Below are 23,875 nucleotides of genomic sequence, written 5' to 3'. Positions count from 1 at the left end.
CTCCTTTTGTCGTATCCTCTCGATACGCGAGCACCCCTCTAACTGTCACTGGCTATGAGCGAGGCCTCACTAGTGCGTTGCGTTGCGTCATCGCACCGTCAACGCTGCGTCCTTTCTCATAGATTTTTTGTGCCATGCCACATTAATGCGTTGCGTGTCAACGGATCGACGGACAAGAAACGAAGCGGGGGAAGGTTGATGCACTGCGTCGTCGGAGCTCCGATGCTATCATATCTGGAGATATCCAGAATCTTTTATTGTTTCTATGTTTGTTTTGGCGGTGGCGTAATAAAAGCAACAACAAAACACGTTTTTTCCGATCCATTGTCGAGTGAAGACTGTTAACACTGAGACGCTAACGCAGATGGGGCATACAATGCGTTGGTCTGTTGCGACGACGCAACGCGACGCGCTAGTGAGGCCTCGATATGAGGTCGCCCGATATATCGACTCCGAATATGCTGATACAGGCGGGGCGTATCAATTACCATCTGAGCTGAACGTCCTAATCATATTGTCCCTTATTTTCATAAAAAAAAGATTAACAAATATAAGCATCCAACACTTACAATGATTTATTAAAACAGGTCGACCTGGCATCACAAGCAGCACCCGTCCACGAGTTAAGTTTATGTGATACGGCTGGCTTGTTAAAAATGAGCTTACCCGCTACGACTGAGTTGTCGACATAGCTGAAAACAAGTCTCTTATCAGCATCTACTAGTGACTGAATGGTGGGGCCTCTAGTTCCTGCCCCGGTTGAGAACTGAGTTGCAAGAGCTAAGTGAGACCCGAGCTCGCGCTGAACCAGCTCTAGAAGACCTGCATGAACCGATCTGATTGGTGCACCGTCGTGCTCGTAGAAGCCCACGGGAAAATGGTGAGCATCAAGGAATACTACCTGAAAGAAAATTGTGAACATTTTTATTGCAATAAGATTTACAACAGGATTTTAGAGACGCTAGATCTGACGGTACTATGACGTCACAAAGATGGAGGCTTGTCTTTTTAGCATTGTGCGGGGATTAAAAAGTTTTGTTATAATTAAATAATTATTTATATTAAAAACCGACTAAAATTTAAAGATAAATACTTAGTTGGTACCAATATAGACATGGAAATTACTAAATTTAATAGTGTAGGTAAAAAGGTATATCTTTGGCTATTACCACGAAAGATTGAACTCAAATAATAATAATAATATTCACATACTCTTACATAAATGGTTGTAAAGATAATTTATTTTTAAATTTTACCATTATCTTTATCTCGAAAGTAGTTCTTTTGTAAAAAGTTTTACTTTTTATGGATTTCGCTAAGCGAATGTTGTTTTCTTGACTTATGGAGTAAGCTGGTGAATGCTTGACGAGAGTCTTACAAACGAACGCTAGCCTTGAGAGAACGGTGACATTTAAGAGCACTTTCATACGAATTCAAAGTAGAATGATAAAAATGTGATAATTTATTTCTAAGAAATTTAAACAAAGATTACAAAAGTAACGACTTGAATTAGATATGTTACTTAAACAAATGTACAAGCTGTAAAGTCCAGATTGCTCGTTTCAGCCTGGATTTATTTAATAATTCATAAAAATCTTGAGCGATGAGTCTTTGGTGTAATTGGAAGAGATGAGAAGAGAGAGAGAGAGTGTCAAATCTGTTTTTAAAAATGTTATCTGTTTTAGATGCAATTGTGAGGCCCATAACAAGAACACTCTAGTATTTAACAAATGATTTAAATTAAAATGAAAGGAGAAGATAATCTCAACCGACTTACCTCTTTGGTTGAGTCTAAGAAGGACTTTATTTCCCTCAAAAGAGGTACCAGTGGACGGACTCGTATTAAGTTGTGGTTCAACCAGTACCTGTAAAGAGTTAAACGTTTCTGTCAGTTTTAATATGTTTTTTTTATAAGATTTATATATTTAACGATCTTTACTAATATTATAAAGAGGAAATATTTGATTGTTTGTTTACATTAAATAGACTCCGAAACGACTGAACTGATTTAAAAAGTTCTTTCCCTGTTGGGAAGCCACACTTTCCCCGGATGACATGGGCTTTATTATATTAAAAAAAATAGGGTCATTAATAGAACTCCAATAATGTAAACCCAAGGTTAAAAAAATCTTAAAATATTCTTTTCATCGCGTGCCCCGCGAAATGGAATAAAATAATGTACTAAGACTTTGCGGAACACATAATTATTCAACTACAAAAAGTTTCGCGACAGCGTATGTATATAAGTATTCTTATATTTAAAATAAAAATTTAATAGTTAATAGATGTCGATGACTTATGAATTCATTCAATAAAAACTTTGTCTCTGTTGATATTGATATAGATTTTAATACAATTAATTTAGCACAATTTAAAAATGTTATTAACAAGAGAATAACTGCAATACATGATCTCAAATGAAGCTCATAAATTCTGTAACATTAGTCTTTTTTTAATGTTCTTTTTCAGTAATATTTAGTTAATTAAACTGTACTTGTCACAAGAAACTTTAAGTCTTAGTGAGAAATTACTAAGGAACAATTGTTTTAGCATTAAATATTATTAGCCATTTAGTTGTACCTATATTTTATATAATTATTCTGTTTTCTTTCTCCAAATGTGTGCAGTCCTGAGTGTAGGTACACACACAGAGACACTGATGAATATTATGACATTTCTGATTCATAGCAGCGGCTACCGAGACACAACGACATACCCTACCACCCTCGTTCACGCTCCCGTCCTTAAGGCGAAGAGTAAGCAGAATACACGCAAACAAGGTGTTTTTAGACATGTTTTGTGGTGAAAATATAGCATTTGGAGCTATAAAAACTACTTTATCCTGTTACACATACCCTTAAGTCTTACTTGTAGGTTGCTAATGCCTGCTGTTAGTTAAACTTAACACTCCAAAGCCATTATGAACTACCAGTTTTGTTTGCAGTTAAACAAGTTTTTTCTCGGCATGATGCATTTGTTTAGTATACTGCTCTCATAAAAGTTGTTCTTATAGCTTTTACTTTATTGTGTTGGTATATTTATTAAGATTAGAAATCAATAATGAGGATTGTAAGCAATTAAACTGTTAGCGCCTGTTAAAATGTTAAATTTTCGACGCAAGAATTTTTTAAATATTGGCTTTGTTACATAGGAGCCGTGAACTCATATCGCTCAAGGTCGCCGGCGTTAAGTGTCGCCTTAAGTTACTTACCTACTTCTCATTCTATGCGATAATTCTTCGACCGATCTTTGAGACATCAAATATTTTTATTCAAAACTAGCTGACCCGGCAGACTTCGTACTGCCTCAAGCGATAAAAGGCATTTATTTTCTCAAAATTGATTCCTTTAGAATTCTTTTTGATGTCATTTCTTATACTACTAGATACTACTACCGCATCGGAAACAAATGGCGCTCTGAGAGAGAAGAAGCGGCGCAAGAAACTCTCCCAGCATTCTTTTTTTATGCGCTCTTTTCAATAAAAATATACAATATTGTACAGTCGCTATAAAATAATCACAATCTAGTCCCAGGCTGTCCGATCATTTAGATATTCAGCAGTGGAGTAATAGGATTTACGACAGAGCCATTTTTTTATAAAACATTTAAATTTATTTATAGATAATGCCTGAACAGTGGCTGGGACTTTATTGTAGAAGTGTATACATTTACCCTTAAAGCTATTATGTATCTTATAAATAAAAGACCTAAACTTTTGTATGAAATAAACAAACAGAATCCTTTTTTATTAGAACAAATAAAATAGAAATGCTCGGTATGAATTAAATTTAATTATTATTTTCAATTTATGTTACTAATAAGTTATTTTATTTATACTACTTCTCAATAACACATGATGTTGATCACTTACAAAACAGAGTTTTCCTGAAATACTGACTATTTATAAAGTTTCAATTTCATATTGACAGACACACGCAGTTATGATACAATCTGTTAATAAATTTAAAGCTCTCTGATAAACTATATTTTTTGTTTTGTTTCGAGGTGGTTCTGAAATTATATTTTTTTGACAAAACTTAAGATTTATCAATCTACAATGTTTGTTACACGTATCAAACGTCAAATAATAGTGTTTGCGGTCTGAAATTTATTTTGTGATAAGACTTAAGATATATCAGTCTAAACTCTAAATAAAAATAATCTGTTAGATAGTTAACAACTGTATTTAAATTACCAACTATAGTTACCTAAAAATAATATTATTTTTTACCTCCTGAGAAAGTTAGAAAGATATAAAAATTCTAATTAGTTATTCATTTTAAACTATTATTTTACACATCAAAGAAAAATCAAAATCGATGTTTTATTTAATAAACAATTCAAGGCCAAAATTAGCCAAATCGGTCCAGCTGTTCTCGAGTTTTAGCGAGACTAACGAACAGCAATTCATTTTTATATAATACTAGTTGAACCGACAGACATTGTTCTGTAGATAATAAAAAAGAACTGTTTTATAGGAATTTTCCAATAATATTTTCAAACATCAAGAATGCTCCCTGTTGTTAACTATAATGAAATTGTTTCACAGCAGCAATGTCAAACCGTGCGTCACTATATTCTCGCATAGAAAATATGTCCATACAAAATAAAATTAGAAATAAAAATAACTATTGGTCCCAAATCGAAATAAAAGCTATCCTATCTCTCAAGTTAGACCTAACTGCACAACATGAAGTAATCCCCATTTAATTCCGATCATTAGTTTTGGAGTCCATCGCGGACAAACAACATGTCACGTAATTTATATATATAAAGATATAGATTGTATTTGAAATCACGTGTTAAACTTCGAAAACTACCATATACTCGAAAATTTAAGCATCAGACACGAGAAGATCGCGCGTTCACAAAAAGAGTTCACTTCCCGCGTTATTTATTAATAATATTTAATTATGATAAATTATCTATAGTTGTAATCAGCAATTACTTTGTTTATGACTAATAATTCATTACAATTAAGTCGCTTAATGCTTGATATGTCCGAGTGTATAACAGTTAATTACTTTTCAGCTGATTATCCTTAAAGATTTTTATCTATACGGAATTAATTATATTAGTGAGATATTACGTCGATTCTTTCAAAGGCAAAAGGCGAGATCACAATTGCGAAATGCCAGGCGTTGGAGCGTGATAAAGCATTGCGCATACAATTATAATTTAAAATATGTTGTATAACACTGTATATCACGCACTACTTTTGTTGATCAACAACAACTCTAGACGGTACGTTTTATAAAAACCGTACCACAACAAATTCTGTTTCGGTCTGCCGTAGCTAATGAAATTGCTGGGCAAATAAGACTTGACATCTTATGTCTCAAGGTGACGAGAGGAATATTAGTGACGCCCAGAATTTTTGGGTTTTTCAAGAATCCTGAGCGGCACTGCATTGTAATGGGCAGGACGTATCAATTACCATCAGCTGAACGTCCTGCTGGTCTCTTTCCTTATTAGCTACTTAGGTACCACCTTAGCTACCTTCACCAGTGGAAGGCTTCTTAGCACAGGATGCCGGCTAAATTATGGGTACCACAAAGGCGCCTTTTCTTCTTCATTGAAGCAATAAAGTAATTATTTTGTTAAGGGCGCCGTAGCTAGTGAAATTACTGGGTAAATGAGACTTAACCTCTTACGAGTATGTCTGAAGGTGGCGCGAGGAATTTTAGTAACTCTCAGAATTATTGGGTTTTCCAAGAGTCCTGAGCGGCACTGCATTGTAATGTGCAGGACGTATCAATTACCATCAGCTGAACGTCATGCTCGTCTCTTTCCTTATTATCATCAGAAAAATATTTACCTATGTTTGTTCTAAAATAATACAATTTTTTTTATGGAATAGAAGGACAATCGAGCGTAGGTACGGGTCACCTGGCGTTAAGTGATCACCGCCGCCCACATTCTCTTGCAACACCAGAGGAATCACAAGAGCGTTGCCGGCCTTTAAGGAAGGTGTGAGCTTTTTTTGAAGGTACTCATGTCGTATCGTCCCGGAAACACTGTACAAGGAAGCTCATTCATTCACAATTATAAAACTACCTAATTAGGTAACACCACAACACCTTAGCTACCTTCACCAGTGGAGGCTTCTTTGCACAGGATGCCGGCTAGATTATGCGTACCACAACGGTGCCTATTTCTGCCGTGAAGCAGTAATGTGTAATATGCCAGTGTTAATTGAAGTGAAACAGACCAATCTAAAATTGATTAATATTTAACAAATAAAAATACTAAAAACTAATTTGGACATTGTAACAGTATATTATATTCAGCGCACAACGATTTATAGGTAATGGTCGGCTTCCTTTTCTAACAAGTAAAATAAAACCAAAGAAAACAATACGAAAGAAATGCATATGAACAAAATAGTTGTTAAAACAAGCTTCCCTTACCTATCTTCAACATTTGGATAGAAGTCGTAATATGCAATCCTGAAGTCAAAGTATCTGATGCCATAAACAAGTTGCGCCCATATAGAACGGTCCTGGCAAAGAACGAAGAGGTCCCGGGAGACTGTGCTTATTTCTGTATCGAAGCGCCACGCTCCCGCATTGTGTGTGCCGGGAACAGCCAGTTCGCCGATACGTAACTTATTTATTTTGTCCCTGGAATACATTCATACTTTTAATCACATCTACCTACCGGGAGAGATATAACTGAACCCCCATTTGATACGGCAGTGGCATTCGCCCGCATCAAGGCACATCTATTGTTTCATGCAAATCCCTTGATTTTTGGTAAGCTTAGTCAAGCCTGGGGGTTCTGCAACATATAATATCACGGATGTACTCAGAGGAGGTTTCCGGGTTGATACCAGCAGCCGAACTCCACCATCGGACATTACGTCAAAATGCGAAATTATACCCCCATCATGTTGACATCCGGTATTCCACAACCACGGGTTTTGTGAGGGACTTCTTGCCTCTAACAGTCAATTACCGGCTATTGTTTCCAGCTACTTTCAACCATAGAGCACACTCCAAACGAAAAGGCCAGAAACGCATCTCTTGCGTTTTTTGCCACCCCTGGATTTGCAAATTTCCATGGACGGCTGCCTCACCACTTTCCATGACGCGAGTGTCTTGCCCGTTTGTTCTACTTCCACTTTCCACTCTTATATAAAAAAACCCTCTTTAACACACATTGTAAATCTTTACAAATCTCAGAGCGCGTGAGACTCATATAAAAGGCATAAAAGGCATTTATTTTCTCAAAATTGATTCCTTTAGAATTCTTTTTGATGTCATTTCTAATATACTAGACACTACTACCACTTCGGAAACAAATGGCGCTCTGAGAGAAAAGAAGTGGCGCAAGAAACTCTCCTAGCACTCTATTAAAGTAATAATAAAACAAATCGTAAGCCCGGGGAAAAAAGTTTTGATTAGAAATTCATCACTAATTATATGTAGGGTTTTACAGCAAAACTGTGGACCCATGACATCGAGTTTACTAAAACGTATCTTCGTAAACAGTTTCTTAGAAAAGTTGTACTACATGTGATCAATAATTACTAAAATTAACATTAAATAGTCCCTGTCTGAATACGATAATTGTAGAATTTGTCGGTAGTTGTATTGTTCAGCTCATAGCTGCTTAGGGTGTAGATGTCTTCACGTGGATAGATGAGCAGCGGTTATCAATTACCAAATGATGACCGATTCGTTCGTTTGCCCTCCCCTTTCATAAAAAATACATTACTGAAATATCTTTGAAAACAGAAATAAATTCTTAAAATCTTTCTTTTTCACATAAATATTGTTTATCAAAAGCAATGAACCCGTCGAGGAAATACGTAGGTCGTACATTGATATACCAATAAGAGTGAGTAATATTTCTTTGTTTCGTTTAAACGACAATTTCCCTTTTACGATAAAGAGAGATTGGCTTTTTATAAGCTTTTGTATATTCTACCTACATGTGTAGTTATTCTGTAGTAAAGATATCAAGAGTTTGTAAGAAAATAGATTCGATTCGCAAGATTTTGGTGATGTTCATGAGTGACCGACTTTTTTTTATTACTTTTTTTTATATATTTAAACATATGTTTCATCCGAGCGCATATCAATGAGATGTTACCTCTTTGTAGAATCAATAAGTTAACCGATTTTGAGTTCCGAATTGTCTTTTGTTTAACGAGGTACCTATAGTAAGGCCAACGAGACAAGATACAGAATGTAAACAAAGTTTCAGGGCTTCAAAACATTTTTATTTGAATTAATTATATACAAATTATGGGCTCTATTATATATATTCTAACAGTGACTGAGTCTCGTGCCAGAGTTTGGCGCGTCAACATGTCCTGAGGATTCCTCGTGTAGAGGCGAAACACGTGCCGAATTGTTTAAAGACGAATATTGGCGGAATTAACACTTATGAAAACTTAAAACATTTGGATAAATATGGATTTCCGCAATTTCAAAATAACGCCTACTTCAATAAATTTTCTAATGACTTTTTTAACAACAAGCTGCTCTGCGTTCCACGCGGTCAAATGGTTCGAGCTGATACTGGGTAAGTATACTAAAATGTTTTATAACAGTTTCGCAAGCTCATTTTTTATTAGTTTTATTGTAATAAGTCTAAATCTATGAATGATTTATGCGATATGCGGTCTTGCTGACTTATTTGGTATGAGAAATGGAACGCATTTTTAGATGCGTGTCAGCTAAATTGTACAAACAGGTACATGACAATGACAGGTAACAAACACCTAACTATCTGAGTTATTTCTAAGTCTTCGTTATGGTCGTCGTATAACGAGAATACTTCAACCTTACTCTCTACATAAGTCTGAATAATATACATCAGCCTTAGTAATTTTCTACTAGTTACGAATATATGTCTATCTAATATATATATAAAATGTGCCTCTACACGGTACAGCAGCATTTAGGGGTAGCTTTAAATACAGCGCCTCCAAATGCTGGAATGATTTGCCGCCACCTATTAAAGATCAAAAATGTTTGTTCTCTTTTAAAAACAAACTTAAATCTTTTCTTTTAGAGAAACAAAAGTGTTTAGAGGCATAGAAATAATAATAATCAGAAAATGAACAGATTCAATAATAATAATAAAAAAAAAACAAAAAATATACCCTATTTATTTTGATAAAAAAAATCTTTTAAAAGTCCCATTCAATTCAATCTAGCTTGGTTTAGTTTCTTCTCTTTTTGTTATATTTGTAGACGGTCACTTTAAAGACCTACTCGTATAAATAAAGGAACCGTGTTGTCTACGGCTGCTGTCAACAGGTCGTCTTGGTAGGTACCTACTGAAAATCAGTGTTGGAATTGGGGTGATCCTTATTTCAATTCCAAAAAATGCTGAGTGTGGTGTCCTTTTCGTGACGCCGTATTTTTAAATTTGTTATTTTTACTATGTATATAATGTTTCGTGTTGTCATGAATAAACTTTACTTACTTTACTTTAAATCTATCTGTCAAATTTATTGTTTTATTTTATTACAAATTTAATGCCGATGAATTAAGCTTGTAATATAATACATAGCATACAAGTAAGCTCACAAGTTTATAAATCTACTGATACTATATACGACTGATAAGATTGTACACTAATAACAGGGGATTATAAAAAATGATTTGATTTTAAATAAATAAAACAAAGGATTTTAATTCAAGATTTTTTATCAATGATTAAAGCTAGTATCAATAATTTAAATAAACACTTTTTTAATGATTATAATACGTGATTTTAATCCAATATTGATCGATCCATACGTTTTGATCGCCTGCCACAAAGGTAATCCTTTTTAAATAATATTACTTTTTTAAATTTGAGTTTATATTAAAATTAACATCAATAGAACTAAGTTTATTGTTTGAATATTGTTTGAATGCATACTGTACTAATATATACGTTTAATAAAATCGAAACAACTCAAAACTGTCCACTATGTGTCTTCTACAAAAAAACACCGAAGCCAAAAAAGTAGTTCGAATAAGTATAAGTAGAAGTGTTAGTATGTCCGGATGAAGTGTAAAAACGAGTGAATAGATTTAATCTAATTATCAACCGCCGCCTCTTGGAATAAATAAATAGAGGACCACCAGCTGGTGATCTTCATGCATCTCTCGCCAATAAATTGGCGCAAGCGGTTGAGGTTTCTGGACACGGCGAAGGCCTTCAGTTGGGTGTGGCACAAAGCACTTATCATGAAACTGTTATTCTATGGGCTTCTCGAGAGATTGTGCAGATTGGTCGTTAGCTATGTGGCAGATCGGAGCATCAAAGTCGATATCGACGGTACACGCTCTGACTTAAAGCCCATAAACGCTGGTGTCCCGCAAGGCTGCGTGCCATCCCCTACACTGTTTCTTCTGCATATCAATATATCCATATGCTGCAAATCAGCAGTATTAACGCCAACAGCACAGGGTATGCTTCTTACACCGGCCGTGCCAAAATCTCCCGGGATAGCGTCAATGAGAACCGGAAAAAGCTTGTGCCTAAAGTCAGGACTATGCCTTGCAAAGACTCGGAATGGGGCCGATAAAATTAAGTCCAATTCAACCATTAGAAGACACAAGTTTGTTTGTTGACTGCTCAAAAGTCTCACCTTGTCGTATCCCCTCGAATCGAGATCACTCTTCTAACATATAGCATACTCGATTCGATCGAATCGATATATTGGCCGACGTTCAGTTTTGTAGTTCTAATTTCAGGCAGATACAGCCTGTGGCAGTTAGAGGAGCGCTTGTGAATCAAAGGGTTACGACAAAGGGAGACTTATGAGCGGTGAATGTACAAACTTGTGCCTTATTATAAAATCCAATCGTGTTGGAAACTGAATGATGCAAACAATGAAACTTAATAATATATTGTTCCCCAATGGGGATTTAAAGTGCGATAGTTCGCTAGATAGTTGTAAAAAACATTATAAATCTTCAACCAACTTCATAACATGTAGCAATGCTCACCCATTATCCTCCATCCACGTTGGTTGTATTTTCAGGCAATTGATCACTTGTATATTATTATGGTCACCGGCAGCAACATAAGGCCACAGGCATTGAGGACCTCTCAACCCTGCACCATAATCCCATCCAACCAGAGATTCCTCACCAAGAGAAACATGAGTTATATGATAACCCTCCAAAGTTTCGACAGGATATACAATGAGCCCGTTGTCCCATGACGTCGGCTTGTTCATAAAGAGACCAATCTGAAATGTTGTAATAATATTTTTTTAACGGAGATAAATTCAATTTCTTATATATTTATACAAAGAAGGGTATTAAACGCACATATAGAATATAACACATATAAACTTGAAGAACGTCTTGAGACTCGAGAGATACCAACTGCTCCAACTTATAATGATGGGCAAAGCAGAGGTTAAACGACACGCTGGAAGAAGAAAAAAGTCCTGGTTGCGTAACATCCGGGAATTTACGAAGATCGCTAGCGTAAAAATACTATTTCGCTTGGTGCAAGACTGCGAAATATTTGCTGAGCTGATGGTCAACCTCCAGTAGTGGAGAGGCAGAAGAAGGAGAAGAATAGAAACTTGGAAACTACCACCCGTTCCCAAATATAAGAATATAAGAAAGGGCGCAAGAAACTCAGTAGGCTTCTTTCAGCTTAAATGAAATTTCGTTACTATAAAATTTATTAATTAAACAGCCTGAGGGCAAGTTATATGTTATAATACAATTTACCACACATACTTTCTAATAACAATTCTTTTGCTTTGTACAGGTTTTTTAAGTTGGTATATGGGATAGACCTGGAACACCGACTGAAGAAGATGATTTTTCAATGCACTTTCCTTAAAATTATTCGAGTGCCTAGTAAATATTCAAATTTGTATTCTAAATATTTTCATAAAATTCCGTACTTTTATCGGCGATACATATTGTATGGTATACAACATATTGTATTGTGAACAATTCCCTATAGAACTTGGCTAATAGTTTCTTATTTTTTTTTTATGAAAATAATGGACGAGACCAGCATGACGTTCAGCTAATGGTATAACTTTTACGTATTGTATACTATATATCAAGCAATATTATTAATTTACTATAATTGTTATATGAAAATGTGTTAAATTTAACAAATTGAAAGATGTGTATTTAAATCAGTAGCTTACATATTAAGATTCAAAGTAATAAGATAAATGTCTTTTCGTTAATTTAATTTATACAATATATATATATATATATGTGTATATATGTAGATTTTATAATGGACTGTTGCGGTTCTTAGTTAAGGCGTGAACTAACAACCTAGCTTAAAATAATAAAAATAAAATATAATACGACATGGGTACCTTCAAAAAAAGCTCGTACACCTTCCTCAAAGGACGGCTAGGCTCCTCTGGTGTTGCAAGAGAATGTGGGCGTAGGTTTACTAGCTATTTTAGACTTAACACTACCCGTACGCTCGTTTGTCCTCCTTTTTCCATAAAAAAAATTATCACAAGGGTCGCTGATAGTGTGCTCGTGCGCAGATGAAGTCTCAATCGTCACTTGTCCGGGAGTTGTTCCCACTACACTACACCTCACGATAGGTATATATGTTATCAAATCACTATATCTCATACATATTATGACTAGTAAATGCGGGATGCGGCGAATTTAACCACGCGGTCAGCAAGCGGTGCGGTACGAGTTGATTTTACGTGCGTTATTTAATCTATAAAGACCGTTAAACACGCAATGCTAAATAATTGCATATAGTTTATGTATGACACATATATTCTACTCAAATGATATTATAATAATCGTTTCCTGTTCTATTTAATAACAAATAACAGCGATTAATTAACAGATTGAATCAGAGAATAGGGTTGTAAGAGAGACATTAGCTTAGGCCTTTTAAGATTTAAGATTTCTAAAATAACATACAGTGGGAGGCTTCTTTGCACAGGATGCCGGCTAGACTATGCGTACCACAACAACGCTTATTTCTGCTGTGAAGCAGTAATGTGTAAGCATTATTGTGTTTAAGTCTGAAGGGCGCCGTAGCTAGTGAAATTACTGGGCAAATGAGACTTCTTATGCCTCAAGGTGACAAGCGCGATTGTAGTACCGCTCTGAATTTTTGGGTTTTCCAAGAATCCTATGGCATTGCATTGTAATGGCAGGGCGTATCAATGACCATCAGCTGCTCGTCCCTCATTATCATAAAAATATCTGCGGACTCAGCTTAATGTTGCTAGAGATAATGAATGATCACTTAAAAATCACCCGCTGTAACATGGAAGGGATAAATCTAAAAGCTCCAGCTATAGGTACATACCTGAGTAGGAATTGTTGCACATGTACTGAAATCCCAATTCAGTTCTATTGCATCAACAATGTCACTTTTACCAATCAAGCGTAATGTTGGCGAATGTATTGTGATCCAGACCTTGCCGCAAAACGATTTCTCAACTATTTGTTTATCTGACGCTGAAATTGTTTTAAAATCATAAGAATCACGCTCAGTAACCAATATTGAATCTAAAATTTAAGTCACCACCAACTAACTATAAGTAAAGTATTAATAATACTACCAATGAATACATTAAATTATTGGCAGCGTTGCCATGTTGGATAGCAAGGCTGATTTGTTGACCGAAATAGCTGCCAGCGCTAAGGTTGCCAGCCCTATTGAGGCGAGAAGATCAAACGTCACATGACATATTTGCGACGCTTGTTGTCTTCGGCAGTCGAAGCAGCAGCCACAGCACCAACTGACGTAACTAGGACATGAGAAGGAGCCAGAGTCGCCAGCGCCCTTCCCCGTGCCCAAGCCACTAGGGTTATTAAATCAGGACGCTTGCCATCGCGGCGGGTAATACCATTTTGCTCTAAAATATCTGCTTTATTAAGAGCGGCAAATGCCCTGCGGATGACTTCATTAATGTTGGCGGGACGACTGATACGGCCTGCCGATTTTAGTCAGGATAACCCGTGAACGCCACAATATTATTAGCATTACTATTTATAAAGATTTTAAACGAATGCCTTAATATATGAAAAATGTTTAAGATACATCTTTTAGGTTAGTCGTTTGCTTATTTAGTAACAACGGTGGAAAAAAAAAAATATTCTGCCACACACCACTAACGTAAAAGTATTATTGTGATTCGGCTGAAGGACGTCGTATCTATTAAAATTACTGGGATAATGAGATTCAACATCTTATGACTCAAATGACGAGCGTAATTGCGATGTCACTGATTGAACTGACAGGCGTGTAAACATACAAACTTTACCAGATCTTGTGGGGCCTACTAACACTGCGTCTTCAGGTACGTGGTCGCCATTCGAGAACTTTACTGCCCCAACGGCCATCTGTTCGTCAAGCTACATTCCCAGCCCACTGCCATTTCAGTTTCGCAATCATTTGCCAATGCTCACAACAAAAAAGCCTTGGAAAGCAAATTGATTTGGATGGTCGTACATTCAAAAACTATACCACTTGGCACTTCTACTTGCATTACCTGTATTGTTACTAGAATCATTTGTAGTTAATTTTTCCTTTAATATAAATCTTTAAGGCAGTCATTGAAAAGCAGAATAATATTATACAGGAAACATTTTATACAGTTTATATTTTATCGACCACCATAAGTCACTTACATGCATTATAATGTTATTTTTTGTAAATTAACAATTATTTAAGTATAACTTTTTTATAGGTTACTGTTTAAATTTATATCTTACATTGTTTTGGTATTAGTTCCTTCACCTCATCTTAAATATTATATTAAAGTCTGTTCATGCAAATATAATATGTACCCACTTTAATGGATTTGAGGATTTACATAACAGTTAATTCCTGCATTATCAGATTACGAATCAAAGATATTTAGAGTGTAAGTACTTAGACTTTGCTCAGACTTTACTCAGGTAAAACTTTGCTGAGTGTGATAAACGCGAACTTGACTTTGGGCTGTCTTAGCTTAAACACAGCATAATTTTAGCTGTCAAACGTGTATAAATACGAAATCAAAGATTATGAAAAGCTTACACTCATCAAGTTTTACGTGAGTAAAGTCTGAGCAAAGTTTTAGTTCGCTCTATAGATGTAAGCCTAAGATTCTGATTCTGAGAAACAGTTATAGTTCGTCCATTTGATCGCTGTTTATTCGCACTTGTTGGAACGTTATTTAACACGGCAATCTAGTGTTAGTTCGTGTTTGTGCGAAATTAGTTTACATGAAACTAGTTTTAACAAAATGTTACGAATGACGTGATTCTAGTGTCACGGAATTAATCACAGGCTGTTGCATATGTTTGACAGCAATTTTTTTATGCCTATTTGAAGCGCCACTCGCGAGCGTCCAGAGAACTAATTTTGACGTATAATACAAATGGCTGCGAAGGAACGTACAATACTCAGAGTATTTTTGCATTTTGAATTAATTTCGTTCTTTTTTCTCGTTATTTATTATTCAATAATAGCTACCATTTTACGTAATTAATGTGTATTGCTATTTATTTTGAAATGATCAGGTTCCTAGCCAAAAAACTCAATATAGTTATTGAAATAGCAAAAACAGTATGGTTTTATACTTATTTCATTTTTTTACTTTTTTTGTACAAGACCTAGTCTAGACAATGAGGCCACAGTAACAACTCTTTTTAGAGAAGGGATTTTACTATTTTCAATCCTTGTTATATTCAAATCACTCTATTATTGCTCTTTTTAAAGAATGTGTTTTAATTATTTGTACAACTTTCTTTCTTTCCGCTTCTACTCATTAAAAATATAATTTCTTAAGTCAATAGTAGCAGTGATATCACATTGAATCGTCAGGCTTAACTGCTAAATTTAGTATGACTTCAGCTATATCGCAACTCAGCTGAGAAGAAGTCACAAGAAACTCAGTTAGGAAAAAGTTGCAGTGAGTTCAAATAGATTAAATTATCAAATAGATTAAATTAAATTATAACAAATTTAATAATTTAACAAAATAATAAGCGTCATTAGAAAGAAAGAACAGAAAAAAATATTTTTTGAAACGTATAAGTAGTATGTACAAATACAAAAGATATAAAATGAAAATAAGATTAAGATTGATAAACAAGCAAAAAATAAAATGATTGAAAAATTTCTACTATATACGATTCAAAAAATGGTCCCAACTCAGCATGTTTGCTGGCTTGGAAACCAACGCTAGTCTTCCGTTGGGCTATTTGGTGGCGTCATCATAAATATTTAAATATAAAATAAAGCAAAACTTTTAAATGTATCACGGCGTAGTTCGCAAATAAACGCTTCATTTAAATTAGCCATTACGTGACGTATTGAAACAGTTATTTGGTAATTTGCGGTAACCGGTAGCTAATGTTCAACGCGGGTGTAATTTCATGCTCTATATACAAGTGCCAACTACCTCCCATCACCAAAAACCACTGACCCGTATAAATACCACTGGACATGCTGTTCTATATGTTTGACAGCAAATTTTATGTGCCTATTTGAAGCGCCACTCGCGAGCGTCCAGAGAACTAATTTTGACGTATAATACAAATCAGGCTGCGAGGGAATGTACAATACTCTGATGTATCTTTGCATTTTGAATTAATTTCGTTCGTTTTACTTGTTATTTATTATTCAATAATCATCGTTATAAAGTACACAATTCTGTTTTGTAAATAGTTTCCCGCCATCTATCGATGTTTGCTGAGATTGTCATCACTAGTTTTAGTACCGCAGACTCTCGCTACATGGCCAACAGCGCCAAAATGGCGAACATCAAACAGGCACAAAAGCACTTTGACAACCGCCAGTCCTGTGGTATATAGTAGAGGTCAGTGCCAAAAACCCATTCATTGCTACGTACATACACGTTTAAGAATCCGCATTATACGTTCCGATTTTAATGTCGTTTCCAAAGACGGGGTCCGATATGGAACGAAAGAAACTGGAAAAAATAATTACAATATAAATTCACAGAATATGGACGTTTGTGGGAAAATATCTTGAACCGGCGTTCTGTTGACAAAAAAAATATTTACTTTAGATTATTCTTAATACGTATGACAACGTATCAATACACTATTTGCTATATGATTTGATATAATTTTATATATACTAGTTGATCCGACACACCTTGTTCTGTACATAATAAATAAAATACTGTTTTTTATGAACTTGCCAAAATATTTCATAACATCATGTATTATTTCGTAAAATAAGGTCCATACAAAACAAACATTGGAAATAAAAATAATGATGGGTCCCAAATCGAAATAAAACCTATTCTATCTCTCAAGTTGGAATAAACTGATTAGGAACAACGAATTGGGATCAGGCCCGACGCCATTAAAAATTATGCACAGGTCGTCCCGAGGAATCTGTGCGGAACCCAAGCTATTCGGGATTTATAATCCCCAAACACCAAAAACTACGATTTCAGCGAGGGGATTTGTGCCAAAACGTCGTTGTTTTAAGATTTAATGAGATAATCCGTTTCTACGTTAAATATAATTTGGTTGTTTAATATGGGGACCTGTAGACACATGTGTAGATCCGTCATGATCATCAGTTTCATCATCATCATCAGCCGTCCACTGCTGGACAAAGGCCTCCTCCAAAGATTTCCACGACGATCGGTCCTGCGCTGCCCTCATCCAACGTATTCCGGCGATCTTGACCAGATCCTCGGTCCATCTTATGGGGGGCCTCCCAAGACTGCGTCTTCTGGTACGTGGTCGCAATTCGAGGACTTTACTGCCCCAAACGCCATCTGTCCGTCGAACTATGTGCCATGCCCACTGACTATGTCGGTAACTTTGGCTCTCCTACGGATCTCCTCATTTCTGATATGATCTCGCAGGGAAACCCTCTCCTTTGTGCTCTGAGTGACCATTAGCTTTCTCATAAAGCCCAATGATGTTCGTCATGATCAACTTTCATCAATTGGAGAGTTACCAAAAACATGGTAAAATAACATCAAAAGTGGCCCTACTTTAGGTAAATGTTTTCGGCAATCAACGTTAAGGATTTCCTAATACTATTCAAGTAATTTTGCTAAACTTTCACGGCTAACGACTTCGCAGTGACATAATTTCGACTTACATAACTGTGTGGGACATTATAATGCGATCGGTCTCCGTCGTCTAATCGCGCACATTTCCTTATACGGATCAGATTTCGTTGCATAAGACCAAGGAACTCCTCAACATGATACTATACTCAATGTAATTTTTGCCACTGCGATCATATTATAAAAGCTATAATTAGTGGATGTTTGAAACTGGTGAATTAAAACTTTTATAATTAGTTGATGGATTTGGCATTGGTCGAATTGCTCGCTGGAAAAATGGAATTTATAAACGAAGAGGAATTATATTATGTGAAATATATATTTCTGCTGCAGTACTGGAGAATAGTTCGTGCATACGCGGTCAATGAGATAGGTCAATTATTTATAGCGACACGGAATGCTTAGTTTTTTTTAATTATAATCACAATAATGAATAGGAGATTTCTTTGCACAGGCTAAGTAAGAAGCACTGCGGCGCTTTGTTCTGTCGTGAAGAGAATATACAAGCATTATTGTTACGGTTTGAAGGACGTCGCAGGGAAAATTATGGGTTATTAAGTTAACGTTTTATGTCTCAAAATTAAATAAACTTATTTGTATTTATATTGTAATTTCCAAAATAATACAAAAAATTTAAGATATGAGTGGCTCTACAGTGGATCATGTAGGACATATATGTATCAAAAATATATCAAAGAACGGTGTAACAATGGCTATTTTGCTAGTCTAGGTAACTCAATATCAAGGTATTACAAGCTGCAAAATCGAAAGGAATGAATTCTGGCAGCCCACCTTCTAGGTGAGTTCTGCTTATTTCTGGTCATGATAATCTGTCACCTATCTGAGAGTCAGGACTCCATTGAACCAGAACCGTTCTGTGGGAAGCCGAGCCGAATAAATTGTAACAAGAGTAAACAGAATTGGGAGAAGAGCAATACACCTTCAAAGACTCTTAAGCAGGAAATGAATGGTCGTATCCCCTCGATTCGAAATCACCCCTCCAACTGCCACAACCTGTATCTGCATATTCGGCGTCGATACATCGAGCGACGTTCAGTTCCGCGGTCACTTGGAAGGCGAGACAGTACTTCACTATAAGCCACCACCTGCAACTATATAAGGGGCAAATTCTCCCTCGCATGGAGTACTGTTCTCACCTCAGGGCGGGCCCTCCTCAGTATCAGCTTCTTCCATTTGACCGCAGACAAGAAAAAGCTGCTCGCAACATCGATGATCAAGTCATCTCGGATAAGCTTAATAATTTGGCGTTGCTTAGAGATGTGGGTTCTCTCTGCATCTTCTAACGCATTTATCACGGGCAGTGCTCACAGGAGTTGTGCGGATTGATACACCCGAATTACACCACTGGAAATGACAATATCAAAATGCCAAATTCCAACCGCATAATTTTACGTCTGGCATTCTACAGCCACGCGTTTTGCTGAATTTTCATGCCTCGTTAGCCTCTTTGTGGAATCAATTACCCACTGCAGCATTTCCGAACGCATACGACTTTCATATACACGTACACATATACGCATAGGGAATTTCAAAATTAAAATAAACTCCCAACTTAAACAACGCATCTCTTGACACCTGGTGATGCGGCGGTTGCCTCACCACTTTCCACCAAGTGAGACTCTTGCCCGTTTGCCACCTCTGATATAAAAATAGAACGCCTTAAAATAAAACTTATTTGCAGGGACTGAAGGTAGCCATTTCTCTTAAAGGTGTTAATAAAGGAAACTTCTGTAACGGACAGGCCATCAATAATCGGCCAAGAGGGAGGATGCCTTGTGACGATCGATTAAACAAAACTAAATCGTTTGAAACAAGAGACCGGAAGTGGAAATATGAGGCGGCAGCAGCAATACTATACTATCGACACAATTAACACTATTGAGAGACGGGCTATTGAGTATACTATACAAGACATACATCTTTGTGCCGTTTGGTGTCGAGACACTTGGCCCGTGGGGCCCAGAGGCGCGGAGAATGTTCAAAATACTATCTTCGCGCCTCAATAAGGCTACTGGAAACCCAAGCGCTGGCAGCTATTTCGGTCAACGGATCAGCCTTGCTATCCAACGCGGTAATGCTGCCAGTATTCTTGGTACGCTTCCACGTAATGATAGTTTTAATTTTATGTAGTCGTAGTATTGTAAATATAGTTATAAGATTTGTTTTGATTAAATAAGAATTGCTATACAAGAACTTGTTATATAAATAACTTTCTTTCTTTACTTCAAAACAGATGGTAGAAGTGACTTAGATGCGTATCTCTGAAGCGTGTCTCTCAAACACTAATGTCTTGTTCAATTTATTTTGTAAGTTACACAAACAAATTTACAAAATACAATAAAGAGATATTTTACAATAACAGATCCTTGAAACAATAACTATGGGATCTTCACACCCTGGTCAGTACAAGTAAGCAGTAAACCTTTTTCTATTATCCTCTTCTACAACCCTATTCTTTAAAAAGGAAGGTATATAATTATTTAAAATGCAAAATGGCCATACTTTGGACACATCGTAAAAATAAGTAACGGATCGCATCTGCAGATCTTTTGAATGCTTTCTTAATTACATTATGTGGACTATAAACTATAACGGTATCACACAAACAATTGGTGTTAAAAGAAGTCCTTGCAATAATTAATATTAAAACTATACACTAAATACCCGACGATCTCTTTCAGCTTTTGAGTAAGAGCCTTGAAACGAAACTACACTGGCCTGTAAAAGTAAGTATCACACTTTTCAAATTAAATTTTTTTCTTAACTATAGAAGGTAGAGATTTAAGATTAAAAACGTTTTGATGCAAATTTTATAGGCTTTAATTCTTAGAAACTAAAATTATACATTAGTAACATTTTTAACTTAAAAAAGATAAAACAATGAAAATAGACATTTTTAGTTTAGTGTAAAAAAATTCAACTAAAATGTATAACATGTTATTTAATTTTTAATTACTGGTATTGCCTCCTCGAGCTCTGACTACAGCTTCGAGCCGGTTTGGCATACTGAACACTAGGTTTCGGAGCCGATGTTGGGGAATATTCTCCCATTCTTCTACCAGGGCCTGCTTTAGTGCCCTGAGGGTAGTAGGTGGTGGTCTGCGATTTCAGACTAGCCTCCCAAGCTTCATCCCAGGCGTATTCAATCGGGTTGAGATCAGGACTTCTTGATGGCCAAGCCATCACGCTGATACCGACCTCCTGAATATACTCTTGTACGATATGAGCCGTGTGTGGCCGGGCATTAGCATGCATCAGCATCGATCCATCACCCATATTTGCCAAATACGGCCCTGCATACTCATTGAGAATCTCTTGAGCATATCTTTGCCCAGTGAGGGTCCCATTTTCTATGGCTACTAGCTCTGTGCGACCTTCTGAAGATATGCCAGCCCATAAATGTACACTGCCTCCGTATTGGACTCTTTCTGAGATGCAGGCTTGAAGGTATCGCTCACCAGGTCATCTGTAAACACTTCGCCTTCCATCAGAAGTGTAAAGGGAGAATCGAGACTCATCTGCAAACAAAATTCTTGACCATTCTTCTTCATCCCACTGCATGTGTTCACGGGCGTATCGCAGTCTCGCTACTCGATGCTGTCTCTCGAGTTTTGGGCCACTCGTTGGTCTTCGGGGTTTCAAATTTGCTTCAGCAAGTCTTCTTCTCACTGTACTGTCACTAATGTAGTCCCTCCGGGTCTGAAGTAGCTGTTGCTGGACTTCAACTGCATTTTGGTGGCTATTTCTTAACACAGTGGAAATAATATAACGATCTTCTCGGGCACTGGTACACCTGGGTTTGCCATTACAATGTCTCCTCAGATGGTGTCCAGTCTCTTCGTACCTTCGCTTTACCTTCTGGACCGTTCGTACCGTCATACCCAGCATTCTTGCAGTGCGACGCATACAGATGCCTAGTTCCAGAAAAGCCATGATCCTAGCACATTCTTCAACTGAAAGAGGCATGATAAATAAATGTTATGTGCTTTTTAGCATAAATTTTTAAAACAAGACCCATCGATCTTGAAAAAAATTTAAAACAGACAGAAAAATGCGAATGGTAAAATTGTAATTCGGAAACGTCCACTTTGAAAAAGGAATGGTTTTGTTTTTGAAGTTTTTTTTCAGCCAATTCTTAAAAGAAGGTTACCGACTATAAAGTTTTCATGTACAAATTAATTAAATTCTCTTTGAAGTCCTTTTTATTTCGAAAGTATATCTTGTGAACTTAAAACGTTATCCCAATTTTAAAAGTGTGATACTTACTTTTGAAGGCCAGTGTAGTACAGTATCCTGTACATCTATACTCATAATTCTGTGCCATCGATCATAAAGGTAAGGTCACAATCTTTCCTATAAACAACTCTATCGGGAGCTTCCTTGCGTGGTGTTTCCAGGAAGATACGAACTGGGTACAAGAAAAAATAACGCGCATATCTTACTAAAATGCTGGAAATAAGTATTAATTTTGTTTTATTGCAGTTAATCTCGGACAATTGTCTTTAAATTCAAATGATAGATACTCAAGAATCACCCTGGTGATGAAATGTACGACTAGTTCGGTCTTTACTAACATTACCTTTTAGATTAAATTATTGGTTAATAATTAATCTAAAAGATATTAAATAACTAAAATATATTGAGAATAAAAATATCACATTAATCATATAATTAATTTGAAGCAAAACTTCGTAAAGCACGACTTGACATAACTCAGATTTTTTTCAGAAGCAAAAGTCAAGCAGTCTTCTAAAAATGTCAATTGAAACAACTATTTAACTGTGAAATTTTAAAAGTTTTAAAAAATTACTCAGTAATATGTATTTTTGGAAATCTCCAAGTGTATTTGTTTATTTATGACTACTTTTATAATAAATAAATTATTTATACAGTTTTCCGAAATTTCTGACGTCAACGACATTCTTTTATTAAATAACAACGTTATATTGACATGTGCTTCAATTTCTCAATTATTTTATTAAATGTGTGAAAATTTTAAAATGTGAATGTGGTATTAATGAATTTTATATAAAATGAAATAATTAGTTAGATGAAATGGTGGAATACCAGGAATATATTACTATTTCATCAATATATATGAATATCCATGAAATGTTTATTATATAAAATAGAAACAAAGATATGACGAAAACAGGTTGGAAGTTAATGAGTTTTTTTGTACAGACATTATTATTTAATAAAAAAAGTGTGATAAAGAAAATCCAATTTTTAATATTGTTTGGTTTTTGTGGTACCTTGTAATATGGTAATAACTCATTTGACTGAAATTTATATTTGGTAGCTAAATTGTATTGTATAAAATAGTTAAAATTAATAGTGAAGATGGTTAAATTGGGAAGAAAGTTCAAAAAGTTCGAAATTAAGATAATTTCTTTAGAGTTTAATAACTTCAATTATTTGTCTAAGATAAATATTTTCTATTTAAGAGTAACTGAAACATGATATTTTTGCATAGTACTATCTTATTTAAGGGCAACTAAATGACCATAATTAATATCTCACACATTTTTAGTATGACAATATAAAAAAAAAATGTAAAAACAAAAAAATCTGAAAAAAAAAAAAGATTCCGATACTTTTGATTAGCAGTGTTAAAATTTAACTTATTATAAGTTAGTTTGTTTACATTTATTACTCACGGCCAATAGATGCTCCAAGTGCAGTGGCTGCAAGTAAAGCCACACTGTACCAAGACACAACCATCCTTATCGGTGGCTCCCACGCCACTGAATAAATCACTTATATATTTGGCATTGTTTCGACACAACCTGCGCATACACTTCGCATCACAACGATTATCGCAAC

General features: G+C 35.6%; 1 protein-coding gene across 1 annotated transcript in view; it reads right to left on the bottom strand.

Annotated features, from left to right (window-relative positions):
• LOC126975321 (PI-PLC X domain-containing protein 3-like) overlaps window positions 1-23,875 on the bottom strand; it is a 25,201-nt gene extending 1,326 nt beyond the window's left edge. The window contains exons 1-6 of the mRNA XM_050823160.1: window positions 23,710-23,875; window positions 13,285-13,436; window positions 10,959-11,203; window positions 6,411-6,623; window positions 1,778-1,865; window positions 667-901 (exon numbers count right to left, since the gene is read on the bottom strand). Of these exons, the coding sequence (XP_050679117.1) occupies window positions 667-901; window positions 1,778-1,865; window positions 6,411-6,623; window positions 10,959-11,203; window positions 13,285-13,436; window positions 23,710-23,773 (997 nt within the window). The 5' untranslated portion in view covers window positions 23,774-23,875. The remainder of the gene's footprint in view (window positions 1-666; window positions 902-1,777; window positions 1,866-6,410; window positions 6,624-10,958; window positions 11,204-13,284; window positions 13,437-23,709) is intronic.

This window comes from Leptidea sinapis, chromosome 35 (assembly GCF_905404315.1).
Source record: "Leptidea sinapis chromosome 35, ilLepSina1.1, whole genome shotgun sequence".
Lineage (NCBI taxonomy): Eukaryota > Metazoa > Arthropoda > Insecta > Lepidoptera > Pieridae > Leptidea > Leptidea sinapis.
The sequence above is the reverse complement of the archived record's forward strand: the minus strand, read 5'-3'. Positions and strand labels throughout refer to the sequence as shown.